General features: G+C 43.4%; 1 protein-coding gene across 1 annotated transcript in view; it reads left to right on the plus strand.

The window, feature by feature from the left end:
* The window catches only part of GRID1 (glutamate ionotropic receptor delta type subunit 1), a 672,081-nt gene that overhangs the window by 397,926 nt on the left and 251,630 nt on the right, over window positions 1-22,525 (plus strand). Inside the window, exon 4 of the mRNA XM_006915454.1 lies at window positions 10,186-10,239. Within this exon, the coding sequence (XP_006915516.1) occupies window positions 10,186-10,239 (54 nt within the window). The remainder of the gene's footprint in view (window positions 1-10,185; window positions 10,240-22,525) is intronic.

The following is a 22,525-nucleotide window of genomic DNA, read 5'->3' on the forward strand; positions in this document are numbered from 1 at the left end:
AAGATGTGATAGAGAAGCTGGCTCCCATCGCCTTCCATCAGGACACAGCCTGGGTGTCTGTGAGAGTGAGAACATGGAGGGCCTTATTTGGCTTCTGTGCCCTCCAGGTGGCAGGGAAATTTGGACCACTGGTTAAAATCCAAGTATTCATCAGTTGATATCATTGGCACTGCCTGGCTTCACTTCTCGGAGTTGATCTCATTAAACAGATCGTGCCTGTGAGCAGACTCCATTTCATTTTTCTGCTGATATTAACGTTTCTCCATAAATTGTCCACATGCAGCATATTCTCACTTTTTATTACAGTAAATTGCACTTCCTGCACAGCTCTGGAACCTGTCTCTATTTCATCTGAAGGGTCCACAAATGATCTGTAATGAATCTTCATCCCCAGAGGCTGTGAGCTGGCACTTCTGCCCTCTGCACAAAGTAGGAAGGTGGTTTGGAAGAGCTATTTACCTCAAATTTGGTAAAAGGTTAGGACTAAGGCCAGGGAGTACCAGTGTGATTAGAAATTGTTCAGCTCTATCATATTTTTACATGTATTTTATCAATTATGCTCTCTTTTTTTCAGTAGCAACATAATAGTTTTTTTGAGATCAAAGCCAGTGTCAAAAAAAAATCTAATGACAAACACTCTCTCTAGTGTTACAGTAATATAATTTTAAATGCTATCAATCGAGCAAACTAGTCCAGAACTTACTATGTCATTAAGCAGGATATATGGGAACTTGTATCAGGAGGTTCAGCATTCAGCACAAATGAAGGAACAATTATATCCCCATAGAAGAGCTCTCAAATTTGATCATGTTTCCATCAGCTTCCAAAGTTCACAATATCTTGATTTATCCACCTTTAAAGTAACTTTGTTTCATTCTCAGTTTCTCTCAGATGTGTAGGAAAAAAGCGCCATTTTCAAATCCAGGCAGTACTTTGCATGTTGTGGTGTTAACTAAAAAGGAAGTGCAAACTGTGCAAAGTGAGGACACAGATCCCATATGTGTGGGTTTCTGTTAATACAGTACTATGCAAAGCAAGACTGCCTACATGTTAATATCCCTTTTCACTGTATGGAGCTTCCTATTTATGCGCCTGGCCTTCTTCCTCATGGTCAGCATCAGGGACATATGCAGAAGTGTGAATCCACTTGTCCATTCAGTCCATAGACATCTTTTGAAGTGCACTATCTGCCAGGCCTGTGTCAGGCAAGGGGCTGTGTAGTACTTAGTCCAGGCCTTATCCTCAAGGAGCTCACCTCTTAGGGAGGGGCTAGAGGCTTCTCTCCATATACAGAAATCCATTGGCAACCAAAGTACACCTGACCCAGGAGTTCTGGGGGTTAGGGGGTGGTAGGAAACTCCATAATTCAGGACCCAACTATATAGAAGCCCCTAGGCTCCCCAAGTCCACTGTCCAGGCCTCACCACTATATGTATCACCTTTCAGCTCAGCTCTTGCTTTTGCATTAAACATCTACCAAAAACGTGGAGTGTAAGTTTGTCTTCTGTCGATCCCCAAGTTGTCATGAAGCACTAGAAAATGGATTGCCTGGTTGCACTGACTTGCTGGGAGACTAAGGGCAAAATTTTCTGTCCGTAGGCCCAGATCAGTGGCTGTTGTGATGACTCAGTGAGGTGTCATGTACAGAAGGCTTAGCTCAGGGTCCAAATAGAGGAGGATCTGTTCAGTGCCAACGATTGCACCCAGCCTGAACTAGCCCTCACCTCCAGCATTTTCCAGCCAGCACCTTCCCTGGGTTCCCAGCTGCCAAGCTCAGATCTTCCTCAGCAAAAGAGCCTTCTTTGCATCCCCCAGAGATGTGTTTGGAAGTTACACAGAGTTAACTCTGTCACACCTTCCTCAGATGGCCTAATTTAGCTAGGAGTGATTGCTTTGTCTCCACCATCCTCAAGTGACCAACTGCCAAACCCCCAAATATATATGTGTTTAGGTGGCTGCATTTCCTGTTTCCCCCAAGGATGAGGGCCCTGGCCTTCAAGGAAGATTCAGCAAAGCAATGGGTGAGATGGGAACAGATAACTCACACTTGGTCAGGAGGGGCTGTCTCCTGGGAAGGGCCTGGGAGAAAAAACTGGCAAAGAGACTCACATAGGGTCTAAGATTCCCCAATGGAATTTAGGAGTATGATGGCTCTAGAAGTAGGAGCCACAGACTTGCAGAGAATGTTAAGGCAGTTTTCCAGAAAGCAAGGCCCTAAGAGGTTCTGGAGACAAGGCTGGGGTAACAGAAGTAGCTGCGCTAAAATTTCCAGTCCTTTTACTAAGAAGGCAGCCCCTGGGAGGCCTGGAGTGGTTTAGTGATAACCACGGTTACTTTGTGATTCTGGCATAGCTTCTGAAACTATGGCCTCGTGGTGGTTGCTTTGCTGATTTCCTTGTAAATGGGCTCTTTGAATCAACCCTAGTCTGTAGCCAGATACTGCCCTTCCTTGAAAATGGGAGGGGGGGGGCGGCATTCTACTCCCTCATGCTTCAGAGGGGTGACATTGCACAGAGAGAATTGTTTCTAAATAGTGTGTTGTTGCACAGGCAGTAGTGGGTCTTTAAACTTAGCTCTATATCTGTCCTTGGGAAAATGCCAGGCCCTGGGCTCCACAGGGGGAATGTTCTGAAGTGTTAGAGTTGGGGTTTTAAAAAGATGCTAAGTGTCGACAAGGTTTCATTATCTCAGGCTCCCAGTGTTGGGGGGTGCCTAGATAAGTGGCCAACAATTAACACATACATAAATAATTGGTGGCATTTGCACTTTGTAAAATAAATCCTTAGCAATGTGGCTGGAAGGCTTCCATGTGAAGGTTTTTTTCCACTTCATTTACTTTAGGCCAAGATCAAGTGAAACAGGCTCATACTAAAGAAATGCAACTGGAATAATGGTCTCAGGTTTATGAGAATAAGTTAACCTGAAGAAGGAAGGCACCACTGTTTGTAATGATGTTTTCTCAGTTATGAGAAAAAAGATCATTTTGTTCCCATTGTCAGGGACAAAAGGCTCATGTTTGCATTGATAGAGCACCTTCCCTGGGTTCCCAGCTGCCAAGCTCAGATCTTCCTCAGCAAAAGAGCCTTCTTTGCATCCCCAGAGATGTGTTTGGAAGTTACACAGAGTTAACTCTGTCACACCTTCCTCAGATGGCCTAATTTAGCTAGGAGTGATTGCCTTGTCTCCACCATCCTCAAGTGACCAACTGCCAAACCCCCAAATATATATGTGTTTAGGTGGCTGCATTTCCTGTTTCCCCCAAGGATGAGGGCCCTGGCCTTCAAGGAAGATTCAGCAAAGCAATGGGTGAGATGGGAACAGATAACTCACACTTGGTCAGGAGGGGCTGTCTCCTGGGAAGGGCCTGGGAGAAAAAACTGGCAAAGAGACTCACATAGGGTCTAAGATTCCCCAATGGAATTTAGGAGTATGATGGCTCTAGAAGTAGGAGCCACAGACTTGCAGAGAATGTTAAGGCAGTTTTCCAGAAAGCAAGGCCCTAAGAGGTTCTGGAGACAAGGCTGGGGTAACAGAAGTAGCTGCGCTAAAATTTCCAGTCCTTTTACTAAGAAGGCAGCCCCTGGGAGGCCTGGAGTGGTTTAGTGATAACCACGGTTACTTTGTGATTCTGGCATAGCTTCTGAAACTATGGCCTCGTGGTGGTTGCTTTGCTGATTTCCTTGTAAATGGGCTCTTTGAATCAACCCTAGTCTGTAGCCAGATACTGCCCTTCCTTGAAAATGGGAGGGGGGGGGCGGCATTCTACTCCCTCATGCTTCAGAGGGGTGACATTGCACAGAGAGAATTGTTTCTAAATAGTGTGTTGTTGCACAGGCAGTAGTGGGTCTTTAAACTTAGCTCTATATCTGTCCTTGGGAAAATGCCAGGCCCTGGGCTCCACAGGGGGAATGTTCTGAAGTGTTAGAGTTGGGGTTTTAAAAAGATGCTAAGTGTCGACAAGGTTTCATTATCTCAGGCTCCCAGTGTTGGGGGGTGCCTAGATAAGTGGCCAACAATTAACACATACATAAATAATTGGTGGCATTTGCACTTTGTAAAATAAATCCTTAGCAATGTGGCTGGAAGGCTTCCATGTGAAGGTTTTTTTCCACTTCATTTACTTTAGGCCAAGATCAAGTGAAACAGGCTCATACTAAAGAAATGCAACTGGAATAATGGTCTCAGGTTTATGAGAATAAGTTAACCTGAAGAAGGAAGGCACCACTGTTTGTAATGATGTTTTCTCAGTTATGAGAAAAAAGATCATTTTGTTCCCATTGTCAGGGACAAAAGGCTCATGTTTGCATTGATAGTTGTTCATACTTTTTGGAGATCAGTATGATGGAGGGAGATAGATGGACCTGAGTTCGAATCTAATCTCTGCCAAGTACTAGCTGGGGACCTGTGGAAAATACAAGTCTAGATCTAGGTCTCAGTTTCCTGTCTGTGAAATGGGCATAAGAATGCTGCCTGGCTTGTTAGGACATTGAGATAAAACGGGGTATGTGGGTTGTAAAGTGGAGGAGATTGTGTATTGAAGTACCTGGCTGGGTGCTTGATAAAGGCACACCCCTGTTGCCTTTGGAAATAGCTCAGACTTGGTCCTGGTGAAAGGCTGAGAAAGCAGCGGAAGGGGACCAGGCGGAGAGCCTCCAATCCCTCGGAACCCCCATCTTCTCTGCTTCTGTGTAGGTGTCCTGATATTAGAACTGATCCTCACCTTCACGTAGCCATTGTTAGCCCCTGTGGTCCCATCCAGCCAAGCTGGCCCATATATTATTTCTGTCAGTGGGAAGGCCTTTCTGTCCAGAGCATATGGGAACCAGAAGTTGGGGATTGGTCTGCATTTACTTCTCTATGGAAACCATGGGATCAGGGTGACTGGGTGGCCAGGACAGGATACGAATATCCTCTGGCCCCCAGTGGATCTGCAGGATGGCATGTTGGAGGCCTGCATCACTTATACTCCAGCTCTGTTGATGCCATTGGCCATGGGAAAAGTTTCAGATGGGGGTTGCTGTTCACAGACAGGGGGACACATTCCCTTCCAGGTGTGGGAAGGGCAGCTGCCCTCTGCTTCCTTTAACAAGGGTCTACCTGTGGCAGTACACTTTTCTCTTAAGAGTATGGCCTTCAATGCCTATTACTGCATTATTCTGAGGGTTGTCCCAGAACCATGGTGCCCAGCTGCAGGAGAGAAGCCCAGTTGCAAGAAACCAGCCTTTCTACTTGCTGAAGGCAAGTGACTGGAAGTCTACCCTGAGCAGGAAGCTGGTTCCACTTCCTGCCCACCCCATCCATGGGATAAAGGGGCTGCTCTTTATTTTTGGGTGGCTCAACACTTCTCTGCAGATGCCGATGGTTAAGTAGTCATAGATCCACATGTGGCAGAGGTGAGAGATGCCCTGCATTGTGCTGCCTTGAAAGGTCTATAGACTCTTGGAGGAGGCAGTGTTAACCACACTTGCTGTGGGTGTACATTACTTGTCTTCTTGATATTGTTGGCTCCATGAAGGCAGGGACAAGGCTCCTGGCTCATACCCATATCCAGGAAAGTTAGGAGAGCTGCTGGTGTATAGCAAGCCTAGTTTGTTGAATGAATGAAGGAAAGCATGACAGATTATGCACTTCTGCACATTCAAAAGAGATCACAGAATGCCAACCAGGTAGGAGACATCAGTGGAAAGAATGGGGAGGACTTTTGCATTAACTGATCATCAATAGTGAGCTACTTTCTGTGATAAAAGCTTTATGTGTAATTTCATTTAATTCTTACATTTAATTCTCCTGTCCCAAGGGTAAGAGGTGTTCTCAGGTTGGGTTCCCAGAAGCAGATTTTGAGGTGAGAATTTGTGTGACAACGATTTATTAAAAAATGTTCCCAGGGGAATTAAAGAAAGACAGCAGGGGAGTGGGAACGTGGACCAGAGAAATGAAGGAAGCCAGGGAGGGTGTGAGATCAAGCGAAGCAGTTTTGGCTCATCCTACAGAGGGATTCTGAAAACAGCTGAATTCGCACGTGGAGCAGTACCCATCAGGAAACAGGACAACTGGAATTTGTATATGTGACACCCTCAGTGCTTGGTGAAGTATAAATTCCCAGGCATCATGAGTGCCGAACAGGGTTCTGGACTCCTGAGCCATGGGAGTCTGCCATTGGGAATGAGTGCACACAGGAGTGTGTTCAAAGATCCTGATGGGATTTGAAGGGGACATAGGCAGAACATCAATAGTGCTGTTGGCATTTGAACACCTTTTAGGCATGGAACTGCTGCTCAGAGAGGTAGAATAGCTCACCCAGGAGCACTCAGCTAAGCAATGGCCAGACTGGGATTCGAACGTGCTTTGCCTGCCGGCCTCCTCCTTACCTTGCTCACTCTGAGATGAAAGGGAAGACTGGCCTCCACTTGCGTCATGGTTGGGGAGAAAGAGGGTAAAGACAGCTCTTAGAAGGAGAATGAGTGGTGCTGAGAGGAACACTGCCCACTGGGCTGTGAGCATTTAGGGCTCTTCCCACAGAGCTGGCAGCTCTCCAGTAATTAGGAGGAGAGGGGCGTGTTCTTACTAAATCTGCAGTCGCTTTCCCTTCTCACCATCCATCTCAGCTTCCGTGTGAGTTGCATTCTCTGGAAAAGGCTGTAGCCAAGTGCTATTTATCTCCATGTGGAGAAAAGAGGCTTAACAAATTAGCTAATGCTTAATTGGTGAGGGAAAGTAGGACAGGAAAGTTGGCCAGTTGTCCTGTGGGGTTTTCTGATCAATTCTCTCCATCAGTATTCTCTATACATGAGTCTGAGATCAGGTGGGAAGACTCCTTAGAGTAGTCAGGGCTCCCACTCGCTCCTTGGGAAGTGCCTGCATTTGAGTTAGGTCCTCTGTGATGCTGGCTTCTGTGGAGACATGCAGAGGACTGTCCACATGCACAGGTGTACCCACACCTTCAGATTCAGAGAACTACACATTCTGGAGCAGGGTTCTCAGTCCTGGAGGCCAAGAGTCAGGATTGGAGCTGAAACAACACAGGATCTCAGGCACATCACCATTCCTAGTGAATTTAGGATTCCTAGAGTTTGGGCTCAGGGGTCTATATTTTTAAAAGCTCCCTTGGAGGTTCTTAGATTGTTGGGGAAGGTCATCAAGAAGATGTGACTGCTGGTTTGACCTGTGAACCAGACCTGGGCAATTAGAGGCTTCCCACTTCCTCCCCTATGCTTGGAATGTGTGTTCTGTTTGCCTCCCCGATGCTAGAAGCTGCTCAAGGACATAGCCTTGAGCTAGAAATACAGCGTTGAGACTATTTGGACTGGGTACATGACCCAGTTAAGGCCTCTGCATAAACTTTGAAGATTCTGGCAAGCGGTGTAGAAAACTACTGTCTTGCTGGCACCCGAGACAAGCCTTGTAAGTAAGTCCTCTTCCTTATTAAACCTGCCATCTACCAATCTGGGGTGGTTTGCATTTTTCTTTGGTCTCTTCCTGCCCTCTGTGAATGGGGGCCAGTTTCAGATTATACCTAGGAAACTCCCAGCTAGGTTTGCAAAGCAACATATGTGCAGTAGACTTGAGAATTACTGCTGCAGAATGTCAGTACACAATAGAGTCTTACTCCTCACCCATGGTCAGCTTCCACATTGATACTTTAGCACCTTTCAGGGCACTGTTGTCTTTCTTCCACTCAGGCACTTCCCATGAGACCTTGCTATTCCTGAGGCAGTCCATTCCATTTTGAATGACTTGGAAAGTGTTCTATTACATAGAATTGATATCTGCCTCCCTGATTACTGGAGATCTTCATCCTAAATTAACTCTCAAAGGCTGGAAAGAGTAATTCCAATGTCTTGCACAAGACAGTTTTTCATGTGTTTAAAGACACTTATACTGTCCTAGCCTCTAAGCATCCCTAGTCACTTTAACTGGACTGGCCATTGGTTTACAGTTTCACTCCATGGCTGATTCGTCTTCATTGTCCTTCATCAAGCAGGGTTGCCCAATAGTCAACCCTCAAGGGACAGAAGAGACCCATAGCCTCTTTCCTTTTCATGGGTTTTTACTCAACAAGGTTGCTTTCAAGTCTTATCTCCCTGGAAACCAAGTGTTGGACTTTAAAGAGCATCTCTTTAGATTCAGTTTAGTGTTCAGGCTTTATGACCTCCTCTCAACTCTATATCATGTACGAATTTGGTGAGTGTGTCACCAACACCTCTACATGAGCATTCAGGTGTTAGGAATGGAGGCAAGCTGGAGCCCATCAGTGTGCTGTAGGTTCTCTGACCATCTCCCTCTCCCGTCTTCTTTGCTGGGCCTCCAGGCTTCTGAAGTCATTCACGAAAGTCTGCATGTTGAGAGGGGAGAGGCTCTGGGCAGGGTGGCCGTGACTTCACCCTGTGGGGCTCTCCCTTCTCTGCCTCTTCTGAGCATCTGAAGTCCTCTCTGCTTTTGTGGCGGGGGCCTGGTTTACTGAATTTGTAGAATGGGAGGAAGGTGTCTTCAGGACATGGCCCCATGAGGTACCCAGGCCAGGCCATACTCCTCTCCCCACTTGTCTTCATAGGGACTGGCACCATCTTATTCATAGGCTGAAGAAGAAGTCTTCTGTGTCCTTCACCCCGATGTAGCCCAATCTTTGATGTTCTGTGGGATACTGTCTGTAAAGAAGTGGAATTCTAGAGCTGGCCTGGGTACTCCCCCAGGCTCTATTTCCACATGCTTGTTGTGTTGGCCAGTAAACTTGTCCATTGCTTGTGTGACATTAACAGTGCCATGACCTAGGTCTCATATATGGCTGGGTCACTGGGAGAGGCAGGCTCCGTGTACCTCTATTCCTCATCTGTTAAAAAGAATGAATCAGATCTTTATATACTAATGAGAAGAGCTATTCTTGATATATACATAAGTCAAAAATGACAGTTGTGTCCTCATGTGTATTTCATGATCCCATTTTAATAAAATAATCTGTCTGATATGTGTATGTATATATGTACCTGCAGAGATGAATAAACACTTCTGGGTGACGACATCTCAAATGATCTCTGGGGGATGAGTTTGGAGGGATAATAGGGGTATTTTTACTACTTTTGCACATTTTTTTAATGGGGCAGGATTATGAAATGCTATTGAACATTTTTATTTTCCTTTATTTCTTCTAAATTAAAGGAGTAATAAAAATTACATTACAAAAATCCCCCCCCGTCTCTCAAAAAACAGGACTATAACCTGATAGCTCCCAGGTTCATAAATGGCCTGGCACAGTTCTTTGTGCTCAGCAAGTACTTGGCACGTGCAAACTGCAAGTATTTTTACAGAATATGCTTGAAAACTATCATTTCCTTCTATTTCTTTCAACCTGTTGGCTTTCCAAATAAAGGAGGGGAAAAAACACTCATAAAACACATGAGAAACAGTATAAGTAACGATCCTATCTGCCTTGCCCTCCAACACTTCATTCATATATTCAACAACATTCATTGAACACCTATTATGTGCTGGTTATAGGTTCTGGGACACAGCCGTGACCAAAACAGATTTGATCCCTGACCTTATGGAGACCCCAACTGAGTGGAGGAGATAGACAATAAGAAATATACTGACAACAATTCAGGCACAAAATGGCAAGTGCTATAAAGAAATAGAACAAAGCACTATAAGAGAGAATAAGAAGAATGGGGTCGCTGCCTAGGAGGTAGAGAGAGCCAGTTCTGTGTGTCCTATAGAACTGAAGGCAGCTCAGAGCCTTGGCTGTTAGCTGTTATCTCACTGGGTGTCATTCAGCATGTCTGGACAAGCTGCCATAAACTCTTCATTCCAGATTTCTGATCCTCTTGCCTCTGGGAATGATGAGACTCATCCCTATGTGCTCCTCCAGAAAGGAGTTTGCAAGCATTCTCTGGGAGGGGAGGGGTACCAGGGCCTGTGGCCCTGTGATGCCCGCAGGAACTGGAACTTCTAGCCTTGCTTGGGGCCAGTACCTGAGAGCTCTGAAGAACAACAGGAAATCAGATGTCTGTGTTCAAATGAGTTGTCTTGTAGCTAAGGCAGCCAGAGCTGGCCCCAGGGGGACAGCATGTTTTGTGAGAAAAAAATTCTCCAAGAACAATGTTTATCAAACCCCGTCTCAACAATCATCCTGTGTGTCTGCCAGCTTCTGGCTTGCTTCTGTTCATGTTCATTTTCTTTTTCTCTCTGCAGGCTGTGGAGACCAATCTGGCTTCCAAGGACAGCCACTGGGTCTTTGTTAATGAGGTAAGAGCTCAAAATGGTGAGGAGGATGGCCTTCACTGAGCCCTCTCCCCCTTGGGAGAGCTTAGAATGATCCTTTCAGATCCAATTCTGACTTGGAGTGCTGGGGTGAATTCCAGGGCTCCACTGTGTCAAGACAGGAGGTCAGAGAATTGGACTTGACCTAAGATGATGCTCACCTGGAGCAGGTGGGGATCAGGGAGAGAATCTAGACCTGAGTCCACAAGGAAGTCAAAAGTCAAAAGAGAAATCATATCAGACATTCAATGTGTGTGTGGGGGGTGAGGGGAGGCAGCTAGTTGGGTCAGGGGCTACAGAGATTAGGGTAGGTTAGAAAATGGGGTGCAGAGGGGGTGGGGCAAAAGAAGGAGGAGGGGACAGAGGCTGCATTTCATGTGGGAGGTCGAAGGTGTGTATGTTATGGGACTGTGTGTTTGCGTTCATAAGAGCACATGTATGTGTGTGTGCATATGCGTGAGCATGTATGTATGAGAAGCCATGTGTGTGAGTGTGTATGGATATGTATGTGCACAAGTATGTGTGTGAGAGTGTGTGTGCACATGTGAGTGTACAAGTGTGTGAGTGCATATGTGTGTGCACAGCCCCCTGTGCAGTTGGTGGGGGTGGGATCATTATAATCATTTAAAAGGGCTGAATGGAAAGTATATCCCATTGACTGGCCATCCCACTGGTTTGGCCCCAGGAGGAATGGGAACACTATAAGGTTTCCTGATCAGCTCTTCACTAATTACAGCCTGGCCTCTTCCATGCTACAGGCATTACATGGGAGTGGCCTGTAACCACTTGCCCTAGCTCTCCTGAAGATTCCCCTCTGCCAACACATCCATTCAGGAAGCACTGACCAGGGCAGCCTGTGTGACCCTAGCAGGCTATTAGCAGAGCTGACTCTAGAAGATATCTCCTAGTACATGCTTTCATCAGGTCTGTGGCCTCAGCTGCTCCTAAATTTACTGATCAATTTCTAATGGCCTCATTCTAGAAGATGCAAGGTTTATTATGTTGGTAATTTATTCTTTTATGATATGTATTTCTTCATTAGCTCAGTGCTAATATGGCTGAAATAGTTTTGGGTGGCTTATTTTAATAATTTTGCCAGTAGTATCAGATAGTAACTGCTTGCAAGGCCCACTTTCATGGTTTTCTTCCATAAATTCACATCTTATTATCTCCACATCTACATGGGTCACTTGGAGACATGTGCAGTAACTGTCCATTTACCTCAGGTTATAGACGGTTGTGCCGGTAGTTGGGAGAAGGCACATGACAGCCACCTCCCCCATTCTTTAGAGCCTGCAATGAGTCCTCCTTGGACCTTGGGAAGTTTCGATCCTGTGGGTTTTGCCAGCTTCTCTTCAAAGTCCTGTTTCCTTTGTTCCAGAGAAAGGGTATATTCCATTTACCCCTTAAGGCAAATGTCTGCTGCTGGCTTTATTTTTTGGTGACTCTTGCAAGTTAGAGAGCCAGTGTTTCTCTATTTCCAGTCTTCAAAAGTGCTCTGTTTTTCTTTATAACCTGTTTCTTTTTCTCTTTCCTACATCTCCACTCACCTCCAGGGCCTTCTCTCTGTCCCTCTTGACCCTGTTCAGGGCTGGAGATCCCTTCAGACTGGCCAAGGTGAGGTGCCCACAGAGCATTGCCGGAGCACTGGAACTCAGGGTTTACTTCGCATTATCAGGAGGAGTCAGGTGCGGGCACACTTGTCAGAGCCACACTGGAGCAGCCTCACCTAAGAGGATGGTTGTGCCCCATTCTAGTCAGCAGCATACTCTGGGCCAGTGTAAACATTCCTGGGCTGAGTGTGTCCTCCTCCAGAACAGACTTCCCTCTTTCTGAGTGTCATTGTCTATGGAGAATGAAGGGTAACAACCACCATTGCTTGATCATTATTGTATGCCAGGCACTTGTCAGGGCATTTCACATTTATTACCATCCTTAGTCCTTATCGACAACCCTGATGGCAATTATTATCATCCCCATTTTATAGATGGGAAAAGAGAGCCTTGAGAGGTTAATCAAATGTTCAAGGTCATAGAGCTATTAAATGGTGCATTTGGTATTCTTTACAAAGACTGCCTGGCTCCAGAGTCCTTTGCACCAAATGACACCATCATGCACATGGCCCTAGCGAAGATCATTAACTCGTGGTCAGGAGCTGATTCAGTAAGGCCAGTCAGTAGGGATCAGGTAGGCACACCGACAGGGACAGTCATGGACACTCTGAAAGTGGGGCCTGTTGTACAGCTTTGACCCATAGACTCCGGCAACCCCAATGTGGGCTCTGGTTAATGATGGAGGAGTTTTTTATGTAGACTTATCCTTAGGAGCCAGCTATATTCAGAACAACTGTTTCCTGTCACAGCATGGCCCCATTGAAGACAAAAGTCGTGTTACTCTTATGACAGTTTTTTTTTTCCTGTTTATCACATGTGATGGCTAGGATAAAATTAAGTGGGGAAAAAGTCAAAGGCATACATTTGGTGGCTCCGATATGGTCTCCAGGATTCAGAGGCTACACTGCTTCCCATATTCCTACTTCCCGAACTGAACAAAGTTCAGTCTGTCACAGGAGCTCAGGTCTGTGCCTCTTCTCCTCACATCTTTCCTGAAGGAGGCCTGCAGTGTAGTACCCAGCTCCACCCCTGCCTCCCTCATTTCTCACAGACTCTCCTCCAGAGCCTGTATTTGACTTGCTTAATGTATTTTCCTGGATTCGAGATAAGTACTCAAGGGGCATGTTTTTGTTTGCTTTCTTTATGCAATGGTTTACCTAATATGTCTCCCCCACACCAGTGAACATTGGTGTTGTGTAGGACAGGCCTGTTTTGTTTGGAGAAGGGGTAATTGGATACAGAGAAAGGCTGGTGATTCTGCGAGCCTCACTGACAGTTTCTACAGGACTCTGGATTCCACTGTGGGGACACTGGCAAGCAGTTGTGCTTTTGGATATAAACCGTATTTTCTTTGATCGATTATGTTACATGTTAGCTTGGAGGAGGGTAGGAGATTCAAAAGAACTTCTGGGAAGCAAAATGATCCATTAGTCAAAGTGGCCACTAGACCATGCATCATTTGAGGACTTGGCTAGATCCAGATCATCACCGAATCCTCAATGCTCTGTGAAAAGAGTAGATTCTTAAAAAGGTTTGGTTGAAGCCAAGTAGATGTACACAAGGTAGAGCAAGTTGCTTTGACGAGCACTTCCTAGTTTGCCTCCAAGAGAAAACAAAGACAACAATTAAGATCTGAGTCTAAAGGATAGAAGGGAGCACTGTGGGTCATTCATCAGACTCTGCCAGTTCAGGACCAGTCAGATCTAAATTTGGATGAGCTAAGTGCCTTCTGGAACCTCTTTATCAGCTGGGCTGGAGTGCTGCCCCTCCACGTGTGTGGCCTTCGGCAGAGCCCAGGTGAGCCAGTCATTTCCCTGGCCCAGTGACACACAGGTGTGCTCGGGGCCAGGTGGAGTCTGGACACAGAGAAAAATGCCCGCCCACAAGGCTCTTCGTCTAGGCAGAAGACATGCGTCTGATAGACTGGCCCCTTGAGAACTTTTTGGAGAAAATTCTTTAATGGAATATATATAAAACTGCCAGCTTCTTCTGGAACTAGCCATGATGCAGACATGAAGCTCTCTGTTGCTGAGCGATTTCCATTTCTAGTCTACTTCTTCCAGACATGGAACCAAAACACACTTTGATGGAAATAGTTTAAGATGCTTAACAAGTAATGCAGAAGCACGCACATAACCCATGTGCTTAGGTTTTCTCAGCAAGTGAAGCTCTGAGCTGTAATCTTCAGCTCAATAGGGGCCCAGGAAGAGGTTGGTTCTAATGAGACAGGAAGCACAGGTGGCAGTCCTTCAGCACCCATGCCTCGTTTCCAGCATACATTGATGACTCCATATCCCCTATTCATTCCAGATCTTGCCTCTGAGCTCCAGACCCAGAGATCCAGATGCTTTCTTAACTCAGCTGCTTGGAAGTCTTATGACCATCTCTAGCTCAGTTCATCTCTATCTGAACCCATTATCCTATGCCTGACATGGTCCTTAATCAGTGTTCCAATGTCAGGGGTAGGGTCCTATCCTTCTGGTCACCTCCCTAGCCAATGGAGAAAAGACCACATCATGCACCTGCCTTAAGCCCACTCCAGGATGACCCTGACCACGTTTATTCTCACCCTTCTGCCCACTACCCCATGGCTCATCCCTGCAAGTGGATGGGTGACTTGCTGTTTCCTATATGTATTTTCCTCTCCTGGCTCTGGGCCTTTGCCAGGATTTCTCTTTATGCCTGGCATTCCCTTCCTTCATCTCTGATTGTCAAAGACTTACCTTTCCTGCAATGGTCTGGTAAACACCGCCTCTGCCCAAAGGTCTTCCTGGATTTCCTTTTTTAGAGTTATTCACTCTTCTTGCCCCAGCTCTGCTGTACTGGGGACTTGATGTATGTGCCCGATTTCCTGAACAACCTGTAAGCAAGGGCTGAACCTCCTTTCTCTTGGGTCCTGAGAGTCCCTAGCACAAGGGGCTCAGACACAGAAGAGGCTCTGGGTTAAGTGTCCAGCTACAGAGTCTACCTGTTGCTTCCTCACCTTGACACTGCTTATCTAATTGCCTGCATGTGGAGGAAGAGGCATTTATAACCATCCCAACCTTTCATGGACTCAGAAAGCTGAAATCCTGCTCCATGAACCACAGGTGTTAGCATCCCTCGTTCCATGGCACTGCCTTTTCCTGCACCTGCATTACAAGTCCCAAGGGGTACAGGCTCTTCCTCTGAGGCACATGCATGCTCCCTTCGGCTCTGTACCAGGCCATTGGCAGTGGCAGAGCAGCCAGGGACGAGATAGGAGAAGCACCAGCCAGGTTTCTTACAGCAGTCTCCAAATTGTGCTGGGAGAACACATGTTCTGCTAATACGTAGATGCTTTGTGGAAAATGGATTCTGTGATCAAAGAGGGTGGATAACTTAAACAGCAAGAAACAGGTGTCTCATGCATGCTGTGCCTTCTGAGTGTGAGGCAGTGCACACTGTCTGCCACATGCAGTTGTGTTTTCAACATACTCCTGTACCTTTGCTCACCTCCATGCTGGAATAGGTTGTTGGCAGTGTTGGACTGTCAGCGCCTATAAGGTAGAGTTGAAATTCCTCCACGTGATACATGATGCTGTTCATGAGCTGACTTCAGAGCCCTCTTTGATCTCAGTTCCTGCCACCTCTTGTCATATGAGCTGCTCTGACTATCCTAAGAGATCTCTGCCACCCAAGCACATCCAATATCTGGACCTCTTCAGCTCCCTCTGCCCAGAATGCTCTTCTGGGGCCTCTTAGGCCCCAGCCTCCATTTTATCATTTGCACTAGTTTGCTGCCAACGAGTTATCCTTACAATTCTCCAGGTGCAGACCCTGACCTGCCCCAGAGGGGACTTCTGTCAACAGTCCAGAGATCAGTTGTTTCCATCATGCCTACCCACAATGTACAATGAGTTAAAGCAAATGACAGTGAGATTATTCTACACATGTATAATGGGGGAATAGATATACTAATGCATTAATTAAAGAAAACAAGAAAAAAAGACTGTGATATGAATGCCGAATCGAATAGCTTTAAGAAATCTCTTCTTGGGACACAGGAGAAAAAGAGAAAGGGAAAGATTTAATTTTTATCTTTCTTTCATTTTGAAGATTTCAATTCTGTTTGGATATTAAGTCCCTATACCATTTACCATCTACAAATTTAATTTAGTAACACTCAAAACCAATTATGTTTCTTCTAATCTATTCACATGTCTATCTCCCCAACTTTACTGAGGAGTCCTTGAGGACAGGCATCATATCTTACCCACCTCTGTAGCTCTAGCTGAGAACCCCAAACAAAGAATAGGAGTTGCCATTTATCAGACATTAGGCGAAGCCAAGCACTTTTTTTGAGCATCACTTTCTTTATCTATTTTTTACTTAAAAAATTAACAGCTTTATTGAAGTTTAATTCACATACAATAAATGCACATAATAAAGTGTACAATTTGCATTTGACATGTGCATACCCATGAAACCATAACCATGGTGAAGTTAGTGAACATATCCATCATCCCAAAAGTGTCCTCATGTCCCTCAGCAATCCCACCCTCCCTGCCTGATCCTCCCCCACTCCTCTGTCAGTCTGTTTCTGCTACTAAAGATTATTTGTATTTTCTAGAGTTTTATATAAATGGAATCATACAGTATGTATTCTTTTTTTTCTATTTTGTTATGGCTACTTCCCTTCCAATAATTATTTTAAGATTCATGCATATTGCAATTTATTGCAATAGTCCTTTTTTTTTATTGATAAGGAATATTCAAATGTATGAGTACACCATATTTTGAATGGCCATTTATCATTGATAGGTATTTGAGTTGTTCTAGATTTTTGGTGATTACGAATAAAGCTGCTATGAACATTCACGTGCAAGTTTTTGTATGGATATGTGTTTTCATTTTTCTTGGTGACATATTTATAGGTGGAATTGCTGGATCATATGGCAGATGTATGTTTAACTGTTTAAGAAACTTCCAAGTTCTATGAGAATTCTAGTTGATCTGAGGCGTTTTTAGTATTAGCTATTGTAGTGGTGTGCGATGGTGCCTCATTATGATTTTAATTTTCATTTCCCTAATAAGGAATGATACTCAGCATACTTTCATGTGCTTATTTGCCATCTATATCTGTATCTATATCTTCTTTACAGGAGAAGTCGAGATAATTGTTTGAGACATTTATTTTTCTTTAGCACTATAAATGTTCCCTTAAGGGATTTAATGGCATCTCCCAACTTTTGATATATTGTGTTTTCATTGTTATTCAGTTCAAAATACTTTCTATATTACCTTTTGATTTCTTCTTTGACCCATAGATTGTTTAGAAGTTTGTTATTTAGTTCCCACATGTTTGGATATTTTTCAGGTGTCTTTCTCTTATTGATTTTTAATTTAGTTTCATTGTAGTTAGAGAACATAGTTTCTGTGACTTGAATTGTTTTAAATTTACTGTGACTTGTTTGATAGTCCAATATGTTATCTTTCTTATTAAATGTTTTATGTATATTTGAAAAGGATGTGTAATCTGTTGTGGTGTGGAATGTTCTATAAATGTCAATTAGGTCAATTTAATTGACACTGTTGTTTATGTCTTCTGTATCCTTGATGATTTTTTGTGTGTTTGTTCTATCAGTTATTGAGAGAAATGTATCAAAGTATTCAACTTTAATTGTGGGCTTGCCTTGCAGTTTTTCCTTGCAGTTTTATCAGTTGTTGCTTAATGTATTTTGAAGCTTTGTTATAAGAGACATAAATATTTAAGATTTTTGTGTCCTATTGATTAATTGATCTGTTATCATTATGAAACAACCTTATTTATCCCTCTGCTCCGAAATGTTCTCTGCTCTGAAATACACTTTATCTGATATTACTGTAACTATTACAGATTTGTTTTGACTAGTGTTTACATAATATTTTTTCCATTCTTTAACTTTTAACTGACTTATTTCTTTATGTTTAAAGTATGTTTCTTGAAAGCCTTCTGTACTTGGATCTAGCTACTTTATCAATTCTAATACATTTACTTTGAGTATTGATATTGTTAGTAGAGGGTGGAGCCATGGAAGTCAAGTGAAGGAATCATTTCAAACAGAAGGGAGAGATTGTTGATGTCATGTGCTGCTGCCATGAGGATGTGATCAACTAGAGGGTGAATGTTGGGAAAGGGTTGGAGGACCAAGTCTCCAGGTACTTCGACTTATATTATTCCATTTTACAAAGAGACAGAGGCTCAGAGAGATGAATTGACTTTTCAATGTTACTTAATCAGTAAGTGGCAGAATCAGGATTTGAACTTAAGTGTAAGTGACTCCAAATTTAAGAAATATATACTTTATGCTACACTGCCCCTGTACTACCTGCTCCCATCACACTCAGAACTAACTAAATGCTAAATATATGAGTGAATCCCAGCAATATTTGGAATTTTTCATAATTGAAAGTAATAATAAAGTTCTCATTGCAGAAAATCGGCATAAAACTTTCATTTTTTTAAATTTGATCTCTTTCTTTTATGTTATTTTAGCCCATTTTTAAAATCTCCTGTTGAAATTGTTAAGAAACCTGTAAAAGCCCACACAAATAAGCTAATACCTATCACATGAGTAGTATCTGAAAGGAACAAACCATATTTACTAGATATGTACTTTCACTTTGTTAATCAGGATATATCTATATTCCTTTTTCAACCTGAAAGGAATCTTTGAGATTTAACATTTATAGTTATAGATATATGAGGAAATTATTGTTCTGTAATATTATTCTTCATTCTTTTTCAAAGCTCCTTGGGGAGGGTACTAGTTGCTGTGCAGATAGTAGGCTTGGGGAACCGTAACTGCAAAAGTAGCGATGTACCTCTGTTTTAAACCAGTCTTTGGGAACACACCATGGATATGATTTAACTCCAGTGCTTGCCACTTCTATGACTTTGGGCAAGTTATTTTACTTCTTTCCTTGAACCTTATTTTCCTCATCTGCCTAATAGGGTTCATGTATTCACCTCATAGGAACGCTGTGAAGATTAGATAAATGAGAAAACTCATCAGAAGTTACACAGTATGAGGTCTGGTTTATAGCAAGCTCCTATTATTAACAAATAACTAATGTCCTGTGAGAAAGTTCATTTCTGGAACTTAATCAGGGACATCCAGATTTAAGGAATTAATAACAGGTCAGTGCATATCTTTACGAAGTGTGTAGTGGGGATGGGAACATGGCTTGATTCATCGCCAGGATGAACCTGAATTGCAGCATTTATAACTGTGTTTCAGGCTTGCTTGGTCCCTAGTTCACCCTATCTCTACCTTTCAAACTCATGCATCCTTTAAGACTCAGCTCAAATTACTGTTCCCCCACTTTGCAACATCTATTGATTTCTTCCATGACCTTCCTCCCAACATACCAGAGAACTGAGGCTGTAATTCTTCAGTGGTCCTTAACTTCTTCCTCCATGTCTTGTCTCCATACTAGAATTTATAGCTCTTAACAATCAATCATTTATTCATCACACATGTACCAAACACCTGTGAGACATTGGGGATTCTCAGGAGAATCCGAGAGATGTGTTTCTCATCCTCAGAGAGCTGATGGTGAGATCATGGCTGAGAAACATGTGTACCTGGATCACTAAACTACAGCTATCAAGGGTTGTAGGAGCTACTCCAGGTCCTCTGTAGTTTGCAATCAACTTCAAACTCCCTGAAGACAGACAGCTCAGACAGACCCTACCACTGCTGTGGAATTAGACTCCCTGTTTTAGACATGAGTCAATTGTTCCCAACAAGTGTATTGTCATTTTGCAGAGTTTTGACAGAGAATGGTTAGAAAAGGGAATGCTGACACTTAGGGAGTTTTAAAAATAGCTTTAATTACCACGTGCAGCAAATGTGTCTGAATACTAAAGGTTAATGTCTCTACCTTTCTGCATTCCTATCCATTGCTCTTCCCACAAATGGATTGTGATGGATTCAGATAACTCGCTGCTTGTGCCAGAAAGACCCCATTATCTGTGCTTTCTACCCTGTTATTACACCTCCATTGCCAGGCTGGATAATCATCATGCACTGCATGGAAAGGTGAGAAGCAAGTAAGCACACATGCACACACACGCGCGCACATGCATGTGCATACACACACGCACACACACGCACGCACACGCAGCATGGGGGAGAGCAGACCCCTCGTGGTGCCCCCAAGGAGTATTCTTTTTAAAGCTGGAACGTGGAAGCAGAAATGGAGGCAGGAGACAGTTCAAGCCACCAGAACTTCTTGTGAAATGTCTTAGATCATTTTTAAGGGCTCATAGAAACAGTGGCTTCAACTTGGTTCTCTTTTTCATCCTCTCAAACCAGAAGATGTCATGTGCACTGGGGCAGTCTGTCTCTTAGAGCTGGTTGAAAAATCCCAAATGAATACCGTGCAGTTTCAGAAAATGGGGTGAGGAAACCCTTCACATGTCAGTGATCAGAACTAGGATGCAGTTTCCTGCAGCCCTGGAGACTGGGTTGTTGGCTGCTGAGGCGATAAGGAGCTGCAGAGCTGATAAGGAGCTGCTGAGCCAGATGCTGTCACCATCATACCTAGCATTCTTCCTCACCAGGTACAGAGAGAGGCTCCTGGTGAAGAACTGCTAAAGAGTCTACCTTGTGAGGCCAGTAAGGTCTGAATGGCCTCCTTAACTATCCTCGGATTTCTGCTCGTTTGATATGGGCATTACAAGAACAGCGACCCCACGTGGTTGCTCTCTGAAGCAAGGAAACTCACATTGTTGAGTGTTGACTATATGTCAGGTCCTGCATTACATGCTTTATAGACATTATTCAAAGCAAATTAAATCTGCCTGTGGAATTTCATTTAAAAGGATGGCAAGAAATTCAGTCCCAGTTATTACAGGATCACTGTCTCCTTGCCCTCATGAAGGCTGTGCAAAAGTCCCTGAGTTTTACACTGTGCTCAAGGTCAATCAGAGAGCTCTCTAGATACTCTGGAAGTTTCAACTCACTTTTGGCCTCAAGCTTGGGCATGGTGATTTTTTTTTTTTAAGAGACCACATACTTGAGGCCCAGGATTTCCAAATGACCACCAGCCAGTCCTTTCTGATATTGCACCCTGGGACTAATGTGTATCAGGGGAGGGGACAAACCTGTAAGCTGCTCTTCTGTCTCCTCTCCATCCCTATCGGAAACTTCCTGGCTCAGGCCACTGTGACTGCCTTCATTCTCAGCCTCAGAAGCTTCCCGGCCAACCATCATTGTCAGTTCACCTATTTCTTCCTCCAAGATGAAAGAAAATATCTTGGTAGAAAGAAGAATACAAACTTTCTAGAGCATAAAGTATTGTTTACCTCTGTGCAGGTGTGTGTGGGAGCTCATGGTGGAGTGAGAGGGACAGGGATAGAAGGAGAGCAGAGTAAAATTGCTCTAATTCTTTCTAATTCTTCTATAATAGTAAAACAAAATAAAAATTAATATACTAATGAATTATCCTTTCAAACAGCCTTAGGTATGTCATTTATTTTGCCAAATTAAGGTTTTCTTGTTATGTTCAGTTTTATGTCCAATTGTTTTCAATTAATAATATATCATGAACATTTTATCATGTCAGCAAATAGTATTTGAGATAATTTAATGGCTTTACAGTAGTCTGTTGCTTGGAAGAATCACAATTTATGCAAATCTCAATTTTTAGAAACTTAGATTGGTTAAAGCTACTTTTAATAATACTGTAATCCTACCTAGTTCTCTGATGTCTCTCTAATTCCTTATGATGGTAGAAAAATTGTCTCTAAGTATGGGAACTCATAAAGAGCCTGAGCCTGTGCCTGTTCTTATCCCACTCTTGTGTCTTGTGAATATGAATATAATCAACATTTTTTATTTTTACCAATATAGGTGAAAAAAGGCTCACTGCATTGTTTTAATTTGTATTTCTTTGCTTATTAGCCAAATCAAATATTTTGGACATTTATTTTTCAATCATGGCTATTTTTAATTTTGTGATTTAGTTGCTCAGGCTCTTCATATGGATATATTAGTCCTTCATTATATGGCTCTCTTTTTACAACGTTTTGAGAGAAGTGTTATTAACACTAGAGTACAGACAATGAAATTGAGGTTCAGATAAGGTCTGTGATATCACACCTATATGAAGACAAGTTGGAATTTTAACTTCAAGTTGGTCTCATTCTGAAGCCTGTGTTATCTCCATGTAGTACTGCCTTTGAATTAGCCCAGTCCTGCTTTGGTGGGAGACATATGTTGATTTATGTCTTTTGAGGGTCAGCATTTCTACACCAAGCCAAGTAAATCTTCCGATTATTATATTGGATTAGCCCATTTTAAATTCTGAATCAAAGCTTGGTTTTGCAACTTAAAGTGACATAAATTTCCTATTAACCTTAACTAACAGAAAAGTCACTAAATTGTTATAATTTTCGTTCAATAGAAGGGAATGAGAAGGGTCAAAGGGCCAATGGAAAACAACATAAAGTAACTTTTATCATTAAACTCAAGGAATCCTGCTTGTTCAGGCCCTCACTCTGTTTTGTGGGAGACTTCAATGGTCCTAAAGAAAGCCTCTACAAGGAGACTTGCAACGAGGCAGCAGGCACCCTCCTTACTCTTACGAGGAGTAGAAGCACCTTCATGAAATGTTCTTCTCATTCCCCTGAAAGAAATATTCCCCACTAA

Source organism: Pteropus alecto, unplaced genomic scaffold (genome assembly GCF_000325575.1).
Source record: "Pteropus alecto unplaced genomic scaffold, ASM32557v1 scaffold155, whole genome shotgun sequence".
In the NCBI taxonomy this organism is placed as follows: domain Eukaryota; kingdom Metazoa; phylum Chordata; class Mammalia; order Chiroptera; family Pteropodidae; genus Pteropus; species Pteropus alecto.